The sequence below is a fragment of the Artemia sp. Qi Xiang Cuo genome, chromosome 9 (genome assembly GCF_049724085.1).
Source record: "Artemia sp. Qi Xiang Cuo chromosome 9, ASM4972408v1, whole genome shotgun sequence".
NCBI lineage: Eukaryota > Metazoa > Arthropoda > Branchiopoda > Anostraca > Artemiidae > Artemia > Artemia sp. Qi Xiang Cuo.
This window is the reverse complement of record NC_142802.1, coordinates 56,149,417-56,167,183: the sequence shown is the minus strand read 5'-3', so window position 1 is coordinate 56,167,183 and position 17,767 is coordinate 56,149,417. Positions and strand designations below refer to the sequence as shown.

General features: G+C 35.6%; 1 protein-coding gene across 1 annotated transcript in view; it reads left to right on the top strand.

Annotated features, from left to right (window-relative positions):
- LOC148948841 (liprin-alpha-1-like) overlaps nucleotides 1-17,767 on the top strand; it is a 137,189-nt gene that overhangs the window by 32,323 nt on the left and 87,099 nt on the right. Inside the window, 3 exon segments of the mRNA XM_089094746.1 lie at nucleotides 11,850-11,969; nucleotides 14,173-14,393; nucleotides 17,083-17,269. Coding sequence (XP_088950872.1) covers nucleotides 11,850-11,969; nucleotides 14,173-14,393; nucleotides 17,083-17,269 — 528 coding nt within the window.

Sequence of the window (17,767 nt, the reverse complement as noted above, 5' to 3'; positions counted from 1 at the left end):
TTCTAATCTTAAATTCCAGACTTATCTTTGTGTTTTCCAAACTTTTTCGAGAAAAAAAAAACCTACGCCTTGGCTGTTCTACTTTTTACATCTTCACTGCATCCAAAATCTTACCATTAATGCTACCCAGTTTAATTTAAATCAAGCAGTGAACAAAACGTACTAAAAACGAACACAACAAAAAAACATTAATTAATAAGAAAATCCGGATATTTCAACTCCACATACGGGAGCCTTTATCAACGGAAAAAAAGAGATAACAAAAATAATTTGAATCATCAAAAAACACAAAAAAAAGACAACACAACAAGGAAGAGAGAAAAAAAGGGACCAAAGATAAACAAATAATTAAAACTCAGATATTGATAAAAGTTCTTCACTACTGCTTAACTGTACTCACAACAGAGACACCAAAATCTCTTGGTATTTTTCCTCTATAGGATCAGATTGGCAAATGGGGTCTGTATCATAGGCAGAGCAATAGCGCTGCCTAAGTAAAGAACGATGTTGGCACAATAAATAATTTTTTTTTTCCATACCCGGGCACTTCGTATCAAAGGAGTTGTAGAAACTTCAAAGGAGGCTTCTTCAACTGCAGATTGGTGTTGATTGTGCCCTTTTTAATAGTCAAAAGCAATTGGAAAGCACCAAACGTTTCACTCACACCAAGCTTTTTCTGAAATTCGCCAGATGCTAACTTTGAGGTACCCCTTTTGTTCTGTGGACCTGGTTTTCAGATAGAAATTATTTTTTTTAGTACACTCCCCCACAGCCTTCAGGGCAAGGGTTGTAAGTTATGCCCTGGGGGCATATAAGGTTTTTAAGAAGGCGTTGTCTTAGAAACTCTGAAAAGGCTCATTCGATGGAAAAATTCAAAGGGCTAGTGCCCTTTTTAATAGTCGAAAGTGGTTGAAGGGCAACTTTTCCCCCCCCCCCCCCCCCACGCCCATCATTCCCCCAAACACATCCAATAAAAATTTCGAGATAACCATTTTGTTCAGCGTAGTTGATTTCCAGATAGAAAATATGTTTTTGAGGAAGACACTCCCCAACAAACCTCGGGGTAAGGGTTGTAAGTTATGCCCCGAGGGCATATAAGAGCAATGTTTGCCCACAGTATTATTTATTTTTTTTTCCTTTAGACTAGGGTATTATGTACCGATATAATTGTTACAGAAACCTCGAAAAGTGCTCTTCCATTCGGAAATTGGAATAACTTTTCTCATTATCAATTGTCAAGAGTGATTGAAAGACGAATAACGCACCATCCACGCCCACCATTTCCTGAAACACATCCAATCGAACTTTTGAGATAGCCATTTTGTTCAGCGTAGTTGATTTTCAGATAGAAATTATGTTTTTGAGGAGGAAACTCCCCCACGGGCTTCAGGGCAAGGGTTGTAAGTTTTGCCCTGGGGGCATATAAGGTTTTATAGAAGGTGTTGTGGTAGAAACTTCAAAAAAGGCTCATTCGATTAGAAATTGAAAGGGCTAGTGCCCTTTTTAATAGTCGAAGGTAATTTGAAGGCAACTAACACCCCTTCCACGCCCACCTTTTCCCCAAACACATCCAATCAAAATTTTGAGATAGCCATTTTATTCAACGTAGGCCTACTTTTAAGTTCTGTAAATTAGTTCTTTTAGGATGACAACCCCCTCGGCCCTCAGTGCAAGGGTTGTAAGTTATGCCCTGGGGGCATATAAGGTTTTTATAGAACGTGTTGTCGTAGAAACTTCAACAAGGGCTCATTCGATTAGAAATTGAAATGGCTAGTGCCCTTTTTAATAGTCGAAAGTACTTGGAAGGCAACTAACACCCATTCCACGCCCACCATTTCCCCAAACACATCAAATCAAAATTTTGAGATAGTCATTTGGTTCCACGCAGTTTCAAGTTCAGGAAATTATACCTTTGAGCAGGACAATCCACCCACAGTCTTCAGGGCAAGGGTTATAAGTTATGCCCTGGGGGCATATAAGTTTTTATTGAAATCTTTGTCGTAGAAACTTGAAAAAGGGCTCATTCGATTGGAAATTCAAAGTTCTAGTGCCCTTTTTAATAGTCGAAAGTGATTTGAGGGCAACTAACCCCCCTCTCTCGCCCGCTTTTTCCCCAAACACATCCAATCAAAATTTTTAGATAGCCATTTTGTTCAGTGTAGTCGATTTAAAGAGATAAATTATGTTTTTGAAGAGGACTCTCCCCCACAGCCCTCAGGGCAAGGGTTGTAAGTTATGCCCCGGGGGCATATAAGGTTTTTATAGAACACGTTGTTGTAGAAACTTCAAAAAGGGCTTATTCGATTGGAAAATCGAAATGGCTAGTGCCCTTTTTAATAGTCGAAAGTGATTGGAAGGCAACTAACGTGCTTTCCAAGCCCACCATTTCCCCAAATATATCCAATCAAAATTTTGAGATAGCCATTTTGTTTCACGCAGTTTAAAGTTCAGGAAATCATACCTTTGAGCAGGACACTCCCCCAGAGTATTCAGGGCAAGGGTTATAAGTTATGCCCTGGGAGCATTTAAGGTTTTTATTGAAATATATGTTGTAGAAACTTGAAAAAGGGGTCATTCGATTGAAAATTCAAAGGGCTAGTACTCTTTTTAATATTCGAAAGTGATTTGAAGGCAACTAACCCCCCTCTCACGCCCACCTTTTCCCCAAACACATCCAATCAAAATTTTTAGATTGCCATTTTATTCAACGTAGTTGAAAGTTTTGGAAATTAGGTCATTAAGGATGATAACCCATCCCCCCCCCACAACCCTCAGGGCAAGGGTTGTAAGTTATGCCCTGGGAGTATGTAAAGTTTTTATTGAAAGCGATCTTGTAAAAATATAAAAAAGGGCTCATTCAATTGAAATTTGAAAGGCTAGTGCCCTTTTAATAGTCGAAAGTGATTGAAGAGCAACTAACCCCCCTCTCACGCCCACCATGTCCCCAAACACATCCAATAAAAATTTTGAGATATCCATTTTGTTCAACTTAGTCGAAAGTTCTGGAAAGTAGGTCTTTTAGGACGATAACCCCATCAGAGCCCTCTGTGCAAGGGTTGTAAAGTATGCCCTGGGGGCATATAAGGCTATATAGAAAATTGGTGTAAAAACTTCAAAAAGGGCTCATTTGTTTGGAAATTGAAATTGCCCTTTTTAATTGTCGAAAATGAGTGGAGAGTAATTGACCCCCCTCTCCTCCCACCATTTCCCCAAACACATCCAATTAAAGTTTAGAGATAGCCATTTTGTTCAACGTAGTTGACATTTCTGGAAATTGTGTATTTAAGGATGACAAACCCCCACAGAGTCCCCAGGGCAAAGGTTGTAAGTTTTCCCCCTGGGGGCATATAAGGTTTTTATAGATTGAGTTGTCGTAAAAACTTCAAAAGGGGCTCATTCAATTGGGAATTGAGAGGGCTAGTGCCCTTTTCAATAGTCGATAGTGATTGACATAGACTTAGGTCTTCCCACGCCGGCTGGCACATAAGACGACAACGGTGCCTCTCCATGACGAGACCTCTCTTGTGCTTTTGACCAAAGTTCTTCGAGCGACGATCTCAAAAGCGCAGCATCCTTCTCAAGGCATTTTCCCAGGGTTGTCTTCTGTCGCCCACGTCTTCTGATGCCAGAAGGAACCCAACACCACACATCGTGGGGTAGCTAGCCTTCACCCATCCGCGCCATTTGATCCCAATATCGCCATCGGTTAGTCACAATTCTATCGATCACGAGCGGCTGCTTTGTCTTTTCACGTATAGAGGCGTTGGTTAGCTTGTCAATCCACTGGATACCAAGGATACGCCGAAGACAGATGTTCTCAAAGCCCAAGATTCGCAGCCGTACATTAGTACGGAAAGGACGTTACTATTGAAAAGCTGGAGCTTGAGCTGTAGGGAGTATGCTGGATTCCTCCACACATTTCTTAGTTTATTGAAAGTGCTTCCTGCGCATACAATCCGTGTGGTAATTTCCCGCTCAAGGCTACCATCATATTTAATGACACTACCAAGGCACTTGGACTCTTCAACCTTCTCTACTACATCAGATCCGATTTTAAGCGGTGGGGCAGGTAGGGTATTGACGCTGTTTCACATGACCATTGTTTTCCGTGTACTGATTGACAGACCAATTCGCCCGGCCATACCGGAGAGTACAGCTATATTATTCTGTAGCTCCTCTTTTAAATGAGATATGGGGGTTATATCATCAGAAAAATCGCCGTCATAGTATGTGCGGTTTAGGTTCAGCTGTATTCCACCTCTGAAGTTACATTTTCGAAGTACGTAGTACGTATTGACGCTGTTTCGCAGGGCCTTTGTTTTCCGTGTACTGATTGACAGACCAATTCGCCCGGCCATACCGGAGAGTACAGCTATATTATTCTGTATCTCCTCTTTTACATGAGATAGGAGGGTTATATCATCAGAAAAATCGCCGTCATAGTATGTGCGGTTTAGGTTCAGCTGAATTCCACCTCTGAAATTACATTTTCGAAGTACGTAGTCGATGAGAATAGCAAACAACACTGGGGAGAGGATACATCCTTGGCAGCCACAAAGTTTCATACTGAACCATTCTGTAGGGTCTCGATCATCAGTCCGTGGAGCACATAACTGATTCTCGTATAGCCTGACAATCATACAAACAATTTTGTCGGGGAATACATAATATTGAAGTATTTTCCATAGTGAGTCTCTGTGGACCAAATCAAACGCTTTCAAAAAGTCTATGAAGGCAACAATAATCTCAGTCTGCCATTCGTTTGCTTCTTCTACGAGTACCCTCAAACTGAATATCAAATCAGCGCACGATCTCCCTGGTCGAAACCCATGTTGCTCATCCCTTAATATTGCGTCGACTTTTGACTGAATACGGTTCAGTAGTACTTGGCAGAAAATCTTACTCCCTACAAACTGCAGATTGATACCTCGCCAGTTATTACAGTAGGTTGTTCATCCTTTCTTGAAGAGCTTGACGATAACCCATTTCTTCCAATCGGTGGGAATATTTTCACTTTTCAATATCTGAGAAAGAGCATTATGAAGGGGTTTGGTAATTACTTCTGTAACATACTTAAAGAGTTGATGGCGTAAACCAACAGCTCCTGTAGTTTTGTCATACTTAAGCTTTTACAAAATTATCATGACTTCAAGCAGGCTTATAGGGTCTTTACTTATGTCAAGTTGGAGGAACGGTAGCTCAGCCGGAGGGGATACAGTGTTGGATTGGAGGGTAACTAATCACCCGCTCACGCGCACCATTCCCCCAAACACATCCACTGAAAATATTCAGTTAGCCATTGTGTTCACGCAGTATAAAGTTCTGGAAATTAGTTCTTTGAGGATGACAATTCCTCCGTCCCCACAGCCAACAGTGCAAGGGTTGTAAGTTATGCCCTTGGGGCATATAAACTTTTTATAGAACGCGTTGTCGTAGAAACTTCAAAAAGGGCTTATTCAATTGGAAATTGAAATGGCTAGTGCCCTTTTTAATAATCGAAAGTGATTGGAAGGCAACTAACACCCCTTCCACGCCCACCATTTCCCCAAAAACATCCACTCAAAATTTTGAGATAGCCATTTTGTTCCCCGCAGTTTAAAGTTCATGACCTTTGATTAGAACACTCCCCCCCCCCACAGTCTTTAGGGCAAGGGTTATAAGTTATGACCTGGGGGCATATAAGTTTTTATTGTAATCTTTGTCGTAGAAACTTAAAAAGGGCTCATTCGATTAGAAATTCAGAGGGCCAGTGCACTTTTTAATAGTCTCGAAAGTGATTTCAGGGCAACTAACCCCCCTCTCTCGCCCACCTTTTCCCAAAACACATCGAATCAAAATTTTTAGATAGCCATTTTATTCAACGTAGTTGAAAATTTTGGAAATTAGGTCTTTAAGGATGACAACCCTTCCATCCCCACAACCCTCAGAGCAAAGGTCGTAAGTTTTAACCTGGGGACATATAAGGTTTTTTATAGAAACTGATGCTGTAGAAACTTCAAAAATGGATCATTCAATTGTAAATTGAAAGGGCTAGCTCCCTTTTAATAGTCGAAAGTGACTGAAGGGCAACTACCCCCCCCCCTCAGGCCCACCATTTCCCCGAACACATTCAATGAAAATTTTGAGATGTCCATTTTGTTCAACGTAGTCGAAAGTTCTGGAAATTAGCTATTTTAGGATGATAACCCCATCAGAACCGTCAGTGCAAAGGTTGTAAGTTATGCCCTGGCGGCATATAAGGTTTGAATAGAAAGTTGTTGTAGAAATTTTAAAAAGGGCTCATTTGATTGGAAAGTGAAACTGCCCTTTTTAATAGTCGAAAGTGAGTGGAGAGTATTTAACCCCCTCTCACGCCCACCATGTCCCCAAATACATTTAGTCAAAGTTTAGAGATAGCCATTTTGTTCAATGTTGTTGAAAATTCTGGAAATTATGTATTTAAGGATGAAAAACCCCCAGAGCCTCCAGGGCAAAGTTTGTAAGTTCTCCCCTGGGGGATATAAGGTTTTTTATAGATAGAGTTGTCATAAAAACTTCAAAAGGGCTCATTAAATTGGAAATTGAGAGGGCGTGTGCCCTTTTTAATAGTCGAAAGTCATTGCAGGTTAACTAACCACCCTCTCACGCCCACCATTCCCCCAAAAATCCAATCAAAATTTTTTAGATAGCCATTTTGTTCAACGTTGCAGAAAGTTCTGGAAATTAGGTCTTTTAAGGATGACAACCCCCTCACCCCCCAGCCCTCAAGGCAAGGGTTTTAAGTTATTCCCTGGGGGCATATAAGGTTTTTATTGAAAGCATTGTCGTAGAAACTTCAAAAGGGCTCATTTGATGGGAAATTGAAAGGGCTAGTGACTTTTTTAACGGTTGAAAGTGATTGGAGAGCGACTAACTCCCCTTTCGCGCCCACCATTTTCCCAGACACATCCTATAAAAATTTTGAGATAGCCATTATGTTTAACGTAGTTGAAAGTTCTGGAAATTAGGTCTTAGAGGATGACAACCACCCTCAAAGCCCTTTGGGCAAGGGTTGTAAGTTATGCCCTTGGGGTATTTAAGGTGTTTATAGAAAGTATTGTTTTAGAAACTCAAAAAGGGCTCATTCGATTGGAAACCGAAAGGACTTGTGCCCTTTTTAATAATCGGAAGTGACTGAAAGGCTTGACATTTTAATAGTAAAGATCGATGTGGGTATAATGTATTATTTTTTGTTGTTGTTGTTGTTGTTTAGACTAGGGCACTTCGTATCGAAGGAATTGTCGTAGGAACTTCGAAAAGGGCTCATTTCATTGAAAACAGAAAGGACTGATGCCCTTTTTAATAGTCGAAAGTGATTGGAGGGAAACTAATCCCCCTCCTACGCCCACCCTCCTATTTGCCTTTTTGTTTAAAAACTAAATGTTGCCATAAGATTAAATCAAAATGCACTTTGTTAATGGTAATTCCCAATAAGGCATCTCAGCAGTATCCCAAAAACGACTGAGGGTATTATGTTTAAACTTTTGGGGTCTACTTATGCTCTTAAAATTTAACCAAATCAAAATAGCGTAAGTGTATCCAAGCTATCAAAGAAAGTAAACAGATTTTTTTGCGAATGGTATCAAGTTTACTATTTCAGGTTAACTAGTGGAGGTATTAAACTAAATTAAATACTACTATTTGTGTCCAGATTTTTAAAAGGGTGTATGTTGTTAAAAATTGCTGAAAAATGTTTTCCAGCATACAAATAGCAGGCCAAACTATAAAGTCTTAAAAAAACGTAAAGATTAAAACTATTATTTTCTTTTTCCCTGAAAAGACTATTTCAATGTAAAACGAACAGAACTTAGTCTAAAAGAAATTTTTCCACAAAATACGTTTTTTCAAAGATAAGTAAAGAACTCCATTAAACCAAAAATGAGGAAAAATAAAGTCAAATAATCTACCAAGCGTGAAACTACCACAAATCAGCATCGATAAATAAATGAAACCCAAAACGAACAGAAATTACAATGAAATAACAGAGTCAAACTCAAAACGAGCAGAAATTAACATAAGTTGGGCTCAAAACGTTTAGGCTTTTCCAAGGCTAGAACATAATTTGCACTTTACTGAAAAAAATACAAATGAATATGCATTGTCAGTTTAATATACATATACGGATATTTAGTAATCAAAATGTTAATATTATTTGATTTATTAAAGTTATAAAAGTAAAAAGGTTTAAATTTTTTCAGTAAAGTTCAAATTATGTTCTGGCCTTGGAAAGGCATCTGGGTTTTGAGCCCAACTTATGTTAATTTCTGCTTGTTTTGAGTTTGACTCGGTTATTTCATTGTAATTTCTGTTCGTTTTGGGTTTCATTTATTTATCGATGCTGATTTGTGGTAGTTTCACGCTAGGTAGATTATTTGATTTTATTTTTGCTCATTTTTTGTTTAATGGAGTTCTTTACTTTTCTTTGAAAAACTTATCTTGTGGAAAAATTTGTTTTAATTAATTTTAATAAAAATTCATCAATACTGCTTATCTGTATACAGAACAATAACACCAAAATTTCTAGATATTTTCCCCTATAGGATCAGATTGGCAAACGGGGTCTATGTTTTTATAAAAGTTCATCAATACTGCTTAACTGTATACAGAACAGAAACACCAAAATCTTTAGATATTTTCCCTCTAGTGGATCAGATTAGGATTGCCGATCATTACCGAACGTTCCGACCATTACCTCTTCGAAGTCATTTATTCTCAGTTTGAGCGACTTCGCCTTTTTAACATTTTTTGTTTAAGTCTGTTCTTTTGCTCCGAACTTAAAACCTTCAAAACATTTGTTTTGCCGCCGTCTATATCTAGGATACTCACATCATTTGTATGTGCTTTACCTTCCCATTTTCATACCACGTCATTCCATAGCCTTTGCCATGTTTGTTAAGATAAAGTCCATAATATTAATCCATGTAAACGTGTATAGGGTATAGGGTATAACCATGGGCGCCCATAAGCTGAAGTCCAGGGGGGGGGGGCAAAATTCGTCGAATTGCTACTTTTAATTCTATATAATAGAAATCTCAGAACAAAAATATAAAAATAAGGCAGCATCATTCAGCCAGGGGGGGGGCAAGAGCCCCCCCCCTGCCCCCCCCCCCATATGGGCGCCCATGGGTATAACCCTTCTTAAATCTTGATTCCATAGCAAACGAACTATTAACCTCACTTTCTACCTTAACCGCAGCAATATTATTCTTGTGCATAGTATTAATCATTTTGGTATACTTATCCGGTATACCATACATGGATAGGACCTTCACTATAGTTTTTTTTTTTTATCAGCTGAATCAAGTGCATGCTTATAGACCAGAAATCTGAGAACTGGAGGGGCTCTTGATTCAGGCGTTTCTCATTTGTGAATCAAAGCGTGAACATCTGGTCGACGCAACTTCTCCTCTTCTTAAAACTACACTGTTTTTCTCTTAAATTCTGATTTACGGTTTCTTTTTGTGTGTTCATGGTGAGATGATAATTTTAAGATTTATTTTTATCTTTGAATTGGCGTGCAAATTGATATTTGACATATAAAAGCAGATTGGAAGTTGATTACATTTTTTTTTGAAATTACACATCATTCCACGTTCACTTTGTGCTGAAAGTTTATTTTCTTGATCGGTCCGCTTTCTGTTAAAAAAGTCCGCCTGACTGTTAAAAAAGTTGAGGCTGTAAGATGGAGCTTGGAAATGCTGCGATTTTTCACAGTTTATAAATAAATATCTCCATATTTCTTACCAGTTTTACCGAATTTACAAAAATCCTGAAATAGGTTGGTAAAATCGATTGTCCCTTTGTCGCATGTACAAACAAAATGCGTCCTCAGCGCCTCCAAAAAAGAAAAAAACTCGAAAAACACGCTGTGGGCTTTAAAAAAAATAATCAAAGAACGAAAAATAAAACAAAATGTGGAATAATTGAAAGAAATTACAAATTTAAGAAAAAAGTGTACAATTTTGATGCTTGTTTCCAATCCAGGGCGTAACTTTTTCAATCTCTCGTGTCCTGGTTTACACAGGGAGACACAATTGTGAAGCAAAATGCTGACCCCCGCCCCCCCCCCCCCCCTACTCTCCACTGTAAATTTTGACCAGTCCATGTACTGAAAAATTTTTAGCGTGCAATATATATACTCATCAGATAATTGTGTTATCTACTGAAATCTCGAAGCACTCTCATATATATAGGTCTATAAAGTTTTTATTTGTATACCTACAATTTAGTGTAGAGCTTGAGGTCGATGGGCGGGGGGCTAGGATAAATTTTGTATGTCTTTGGTTTTATTTTCGCTTTTTAATTCTATTAGGAAAAACTTGTTTTTGATTTGTAAAAGAAGCGCATATACTCTAAATAAAGCAGTTAAAGAGACGCTCTAACTACCTGTGAAGGTGTGTGTCTTCCGAGTTCAAACACGGAAAAGAGGTCATATAGATAGAGCACATCGCAGTTTCGCAGTTTCTCAAAATTGACCAGGACCATCAATGTTCGTTTAATTTCCTAAGTGAATAAATGTCAAATCCTTGTTGAGCACAGAATAAAATGGGATCTGAAAGAGAAAGGAGGTTGAAACCTCATATGTCATAGTAATAAATAAAAAATAACCAAAAGTAACCATAAAAAATAGATAACAGTAATCAAAAATAGCAAAACAACGAGGCGACGTCACTCTTTTGCGTCTATATTTTATCTTTTGTTTATATTCCTTTTGCTTCCAATTTGTATATTCTTTTTTGGTGTTTCGGTTTGTTCGTTTGAGTCCACATTGTTGTTAGTTTTATTATAAAGGTGAAATGCTCGTATTCTACTTTCCTGAACTCCACTGTCCTGAAGTTGTTTCTTTTTTTTTTGTTTCTAGAGTTTTGTCAGAAGACATCCAGTTTATATCTGTTTTGTTAAGTTTGGCATTTCTGAATTTTAGAAACCATAGTACAAGATGTGATGCTTCTTATCAGTTTTGTTAAGTTTATATCAGTTTTGTTAAGTTTGGTATTTCTGAATTTTAGAAATCATAGTACAAGATGTGATGCTTCTTATCAGTTTTGTTAAGTTTGGCATTTCTGAATTTTAGAAACCATAGTACAAGATGTGATGCTAGAAACCATAGTACAAGATGTGATGCTTCTTTATTTTCCAGGAAAATAAACTCGAAGCACTCGATGGCTGACATTTAATCTAATTTATTCAACTATTTTTAATTAACTTAAGTGAGTTAACTTAAATTAAAGTTATGAAATTAATATAATTAAATCAGTGTTAATTTGATGCATGTAATTTGTACGCATTTATTGCAAAATGTTTGTACCGAACCAGCGGTAAAGCCTATCACCAGGGTAGACTAACCAAAACTATAACTATAAAAATCCTAATTATGAAGATACCCCCCCCCCCTCATTTGTAATCGAATTCTTTACCTATCTTTACGTGTAAAATAATCTAATATTGATTTTTTCCCTCAAATTTTTACCAAAATTAATATATTCTTAATACACTATTTTTACTGATACAAAAAACCTTAATGTTAGTCTCGAAACCATGATGCTAAGTTTGGGAGTCTGATCTATCCTCTGAGCTAGCCGGGCTTGTTAGTTTGTTTTATATTTTTGTACATTAATATGTACTAATAAACGAGTTTGCTGTGAACAGGTTTTCTCTAGAGTTACAGTCACTTATCAGTTATATAAAGTGAGATTTGGTTCAAAGAGTTCCTTGATGACTATATTGTCATTTTGGTGGTATTTATACCCGATTTCTTAGACGAATGTTCAATTGGTTTGAATGTATTTGTACAATACGGTTAATATAATATGCTTCTTCTTCTTTTCCAGGAAGAAAGAATCGCCACCTTGGAAAAACGCTATTTAAATGCGCAGAGGGAATCAACATCTCTTCATGATCTCAATGAAAGATTGGAGCAAGAATTACAAAATAAGGAAGCTCAAATCGAGGTAAATTAAATAAATATTTAATTTATATTTGGTTAATTTTTATTTTATTACTATTTTTATTTTTGTTAATATTTTATTTTTACTTATTTAATTAATTAATATTTAATTAATTTAAATTTAATTGTAATTAAACACAGCTCACATTGTTTTTCATCCGCAGAAAGATTGTTCGCGGTAAAACGCATGTTTAGATTCTTGTCTTTTCCGCAAATTTTGGTTTGCAACTCAAATTGAAAGGTTTCCTTTAAGAAGCAAGAAAAAAATGACAAAATTATTTGGCAACAAGCCAAAGAGCCTCCCGGAAGAACAGACATAAACTTAAAAATAATCTAGCGTATTCTCTTTTGCGTGGAACGGAGAGAAAATGTTTTGCCTCTTTCCTCCTAAAACAAAAGTCTCCCTGAAACCCCAGCCCCAACCTCATCCCCCAGAAATTTTTTTTCCAACTTTCAGATTGATCCCTCAGCTGCGAGACTAAACAGTGTGTACTTTTCAAACGACATGTAAAAATTCTTTACCATTTAATGAAAGCTACTGAATGTAAGCGATATTTTTCAACTGTTGGGTGTACTCACTTTCCTTCGTAAGTTAAAAAAATTTAATAAGACATGTATATTTCTTCTGGTTATTTGAAACCAATTTATTGTGTAAATAAGCAAAAAAAAAAAAAAAAAAAAAATATCCGGATTGTACACTTGCCTTTAGGGTTAAACTACTCATTACAATACACTGACGTGTCATTAATTGTAGACACTTACCAATTATATAGGCAGATTGAATTTGGAAAGGTGGAAATTTGAAGCTGCTGGAACCAAATAAAGTTGGGTCGTATCAGAATCCAACATCTGCTATTCATTGCTAATAATTGATTATCGCTATGAAAAAAGCGTGAGCCGTGAAAATTTCTGAGCTGAGCATGGCCCGAAGTCCCTTGGAGTCCTCCTTGAGACCCTGTGTGCCTAACCTCTTAACAATGTTCACCTATTGGCTATATTGCAGTCTGGTAAATTCTTTGGAATTTCGTTCGTTGGAATCGCACAGCCTTTCAAAAATAGAGGGAAATACGGAAATATGGTAAATCTCGAAGAACGGGCTTGAAAACATCGATTTGTTTACAAGTGTGACCCCTTAGAAATCTTTGACGAATTTGTTCTAATGCATCTGTTTGTTTCTATTTTTTATTTTATATATATATATATATATATATATATATATATATATATATATATATATATATATATATATATATATATATATATATATATATATATATAAAAAAAAAATATATATATATATATATATATATATATATATATATATATATATATATATATATATATATATATATATATATATATATATATATATATATATATATATATATATATATATATATATATATATATATATATATATATATATATATATATATATATATACTACTGCTACTAACAGTTCACCGTAGCACCAAGCCGCCTGAGGCTAACACAGCTACACACGCTCCTGCTCCATCCTAATCTATTCAAAGCGTCCCTCTTTACACCCTACCAGAAAGTTCCTATTTTATTAAATATTTCTTTATGACATCCTCCCACCCCAACCACGGACGGCCTTCTTTCTGTTTAGCCCTAGACCGTTGGCTGAAAAGAACGATCTTCGACAATTGGTCATCCTTCATCCGCAGATCGTGCCCTAGTCCTCTTAACCTGTCTCTCATTATAGAGGGGTTGAAATATGAATTTCAGGGATAATTTGTGAACTCCACAAATTATTTTCCTAAAATTATTTCATCCATCTTCTACATTGGCGAATTTAAAACTCTCCAGTTAGTACTCAACTGTTCCTGCAAAGTTTCTCAAATTCTCATCTTGGAGTCTACCTACATCATAACTTCCCGGGAGTTAGCTATTCTTCCGAAATTTCCGCTTCAAATTAACCCTGGACACTACTAGATGGTGATCTTTACTTTTAACATCAATAACAGTACTCCTATACACCCTAGTATCTTGTATTGCGGAAAATAATATTTTAGTAATACTATATAATTATATTATACAGTAACAAATACTGTAATAATAGTGTTAATGATGTTGTATAATAACATTGCATTATAATAATATTTTGTATTATTTTATTCATATTATTATATATAATTATTGTTTGTTTTATATTATTTTCTATTAAAGTATTGGCCGTTTTTTAGTTACAAGAAGAGAAGATTCGTGCTATAGAAGAGAAGGTGGAACTTTCAGATCAAAAGATAGCCCAATTTTCTAAGCTTCCGGACATTGAAGAAGAATTGAAGCAGCGAATGGAAGCGTTGAATCAAGCCCAAGAGCGACAAGGGAGTGCAGAAGATAGAATACAAAGGCTTGAATCTCAGTTAGACGAAAAAACCCAGGAAATGATGAGACTTCAGCAAAGGTACGTCGCTATTTTCACTTTTCTTATTTGTCTAAAAAAAATAAGGTGGAGTTATAGATAAATAATACAGTGCTTATTTTTAATTTTTGTTTTGTTGCTTTCATTCTTTATTTTACTATTTTTTGTTAAACAAAAAAAATAATGTTTAATGTTTTTAAAAATAGCTAAAGTAAAATGTTTTATTTAATACATTAGTGCCAGGGGGACCAAGCTTCGCTCGGTGAAAAGAAAAACTGATTTTTTTTAATTTCTTACGCAAAATAACTCTAATTTCACTTTGTTCGATAAACCTTTTTGCATATTTAGGTCGAATAATTGCTTCGTACTATCGACAATCTTATCTTTTTAAACGAACAGTAACCTTATGTATGTGCAATAATGTTTTTACCTGTAAATTCTTCTCTAAAAATCACTATAATTTGCCCCAAAATTGGCATACTAACATTTTCAGCTCTTAAAAAATTATATTTAGATATATAATAAATACGGTAAAATTTATTTTTTAACTTACTTTTCGAAGCTTTTTTTTTTTTTTTTTTTTAATTGACATACTAACAATTTCTGGGTTTAATAAGCGATATTGTTTGACCACGACGCTATATATCGTTACGTCACAAATACTTGGAATATTTTTAATAAAATTTTCTTAAGATGAGTGCCTGTGCTAAATATTTTAAAAAGCTCATTACAATTTAATCTAATTGTTGATAGTATATTTTAATTTGTTGGTATAAATGTCACAAATCCTTGTGACATTTTTCGTCATTCATTTTTCATATGAACGGCGTCACAAATCCTTGGAATAACTATAATAAACTTCGCTTAAGATGAGTATCTCTGCTAAATATATTAAATAGCACATTACAATTTAATTTGATACCAAGAAACCGAGCTTTATTCCCTGAGAAGAAAGATCGTCTTTTAAAATCTCTTCCGCAAAACAACTTTAGTTTAATTTTATTCGGCAAAAATATATTTTATAAATTTACATTTTATAAATTTATATTATATTATATAAATTGATTTTATTAATTTATATTTTATAAGTGAGTATAAACATAAATTTGCATATTTATACCGACAAATTATTATATACTAACGACAACCAAATTAAATTGTAATATGTTTTTAAAATTTTTAGTCCGAAAAATTATCTTCAGGAAAATTTACTAGAACTTCTCTAAACATTTGTAAGTTGGAAGCATCTACAAGCGGAAAGCCTGAAATTGTATGCAGTAAGAGTGATTTTTTTCCAGAGGGGGGGAGGGTTCAGGGATTCTTGACTGTAAAAACCTCTTGGTTTATTTACTTTGTAGTTACAAAATCTGGTGTAGGTAAGGTACTATAAATTTTGTAGATTTGATGTAGAGTTAATTCCACATTAAATTTAGAATTTGAATCAGTATAAATCAATAGAATACAATTTAGAATTTATGATATAGAATTGATAAATACCGATACAGATTTGATAAAAAAAAAGATTCTACATCAAATTCAGAATTCGAATTCGAGTGCATCAATAAAATCAAATGTAGAAAATGAAGATGCAGATTTGATGAAAAATGGTTCCACATCAAATGTGAAATTCGAATCAATGTGGATCAATAGAATCAGCCGTGGCATTGATCATGTAGGATTGATAAATGTAGATGTAGATTTCATGTAAAATGACTCTACATCAAATTTAGAATTCTAATTAGTGTAGATGAATAGAATGAAAAGTAGAATTGATGTAGAATGTATTGTTGGTACACAGGTGTAATTTAGCTCAATACATGTTTGAATTTCATGCAAATTACAGGGCTTATTCAGACCCATTTCTAAAGCCTTTTTCTGATGCTGTTATCTGATTAGCCTTGGTCAATTCCTCAAAGAATAGAATGGTTACGGGTTCGACCCAAAAAAAGCCTAAAACCGATATGCTTGCAATTCAAATGTAGTTAAAAAAGAAAATTGAAGAATAAAAAAATTTTCTATCTTTCTTTCTTACTCTATATAGTAATACTGTATTTCTTCCTCTTTGTTTTGGAGTGCGATATTCAAGATTCTATTTCGGGAGATCCAATTCATTTTTCTTTGGTGGAGTTGTTTTAACTGTGCAAAAGGGCTTAATTTCTATTTTACTTTCATGACAAATTCTTTGTGCAAAGCCCCTAAATACTTTTGAAATGATATGCAACTATTTAACAGTTTTATTCCTATAATTGTGTCTTAGAGCTGGAGGTTTTCTTCCTAGAGTTGTGTTTGTTGAACTTTCTTTTAAAGGAACTAACAGACGGTTCTCAGTATAATATTCCCGGGGTGACCATTTCGAATAGAGTATTCCTTGCCGGGTCTCTCCTGTCGTTGGTAATCTGGTTAAACCGTGTATTTTTTACTAATATTTTTACTTAGCATTTGTATATTAATATTTTTGCTTTTAAAGGCATTATACTAATTAGAAGGACTTATTTCTATATATTTTTCACATTCAAAGGGGGCCTGGTGTGAAAAAGCTCTCTCCTTAACTTTCATCATGGCTCCCGCTCTATTTTTTCGCTCCCCAAGTTATGCTAATAAGTCCAAATTTGCCAAATACACAAAATTACGCTCTATTTCCTTATTTTATTAGGCTTATGTATATTGTATTATATTTTTATATTCTTTTGTATATTATATTATTTTATTATACATACTTATGATATTTTAGGCTTAGAATGAAGGAAGAGCATAATTCCCGACTATCTTCGAATGTTGATAAACTGCTGTCCGAATCAAACGAAAGACGACTACAAGTTCATCTAAAAGAGAGAATGCAGTCCCTTGAGGAGAAAAACGCCCTTTCCCAAGAGTTGGAGAGGTTGAAAAAGACGTTGGAGGTAGCTGTTAAAGAAAAGGTTCGTAAATTGAGTTATGGATTGTTTATATTATGTATGCATTCATTGGGAATGACCGGAGAACCCGGAAAAAGGGTGAGATCGTTCACCTCTGGCAAAGGGGAGGTAGGTTTGTTGAGACAGGGAAAGGAAGTTGGAGAGACTGAAGAAGACGCATGAGATAGTCGTGAACGAGAAGGTTTGTAAATCTCGATCCGGATTGTTGGGATTGTGTTCATTAATTCGGAATGGCAGGAGAACCGGACTAATGATGGGCTTGTTCTCCTTGGGTAAAGGGGAGGTAGGTTTGTTAAGAAAGTGAAAAGGAGATGGAGAGGCTAAAGAAGACGCAGGAGATAGTCGTGAAGGAGAAGGATTATAAATCTCGATACGGATTGTTGGAATAGTGTTTATTCATTTGGAATGGCCGGAGATCCCGGAAAAAGGGTGGGCTTGTTCTCCTTGGGTATAAGGGAGGTAGGTTTGTTGAGAAAGGGAAAAGGAGTTGGAGAGGCTAAA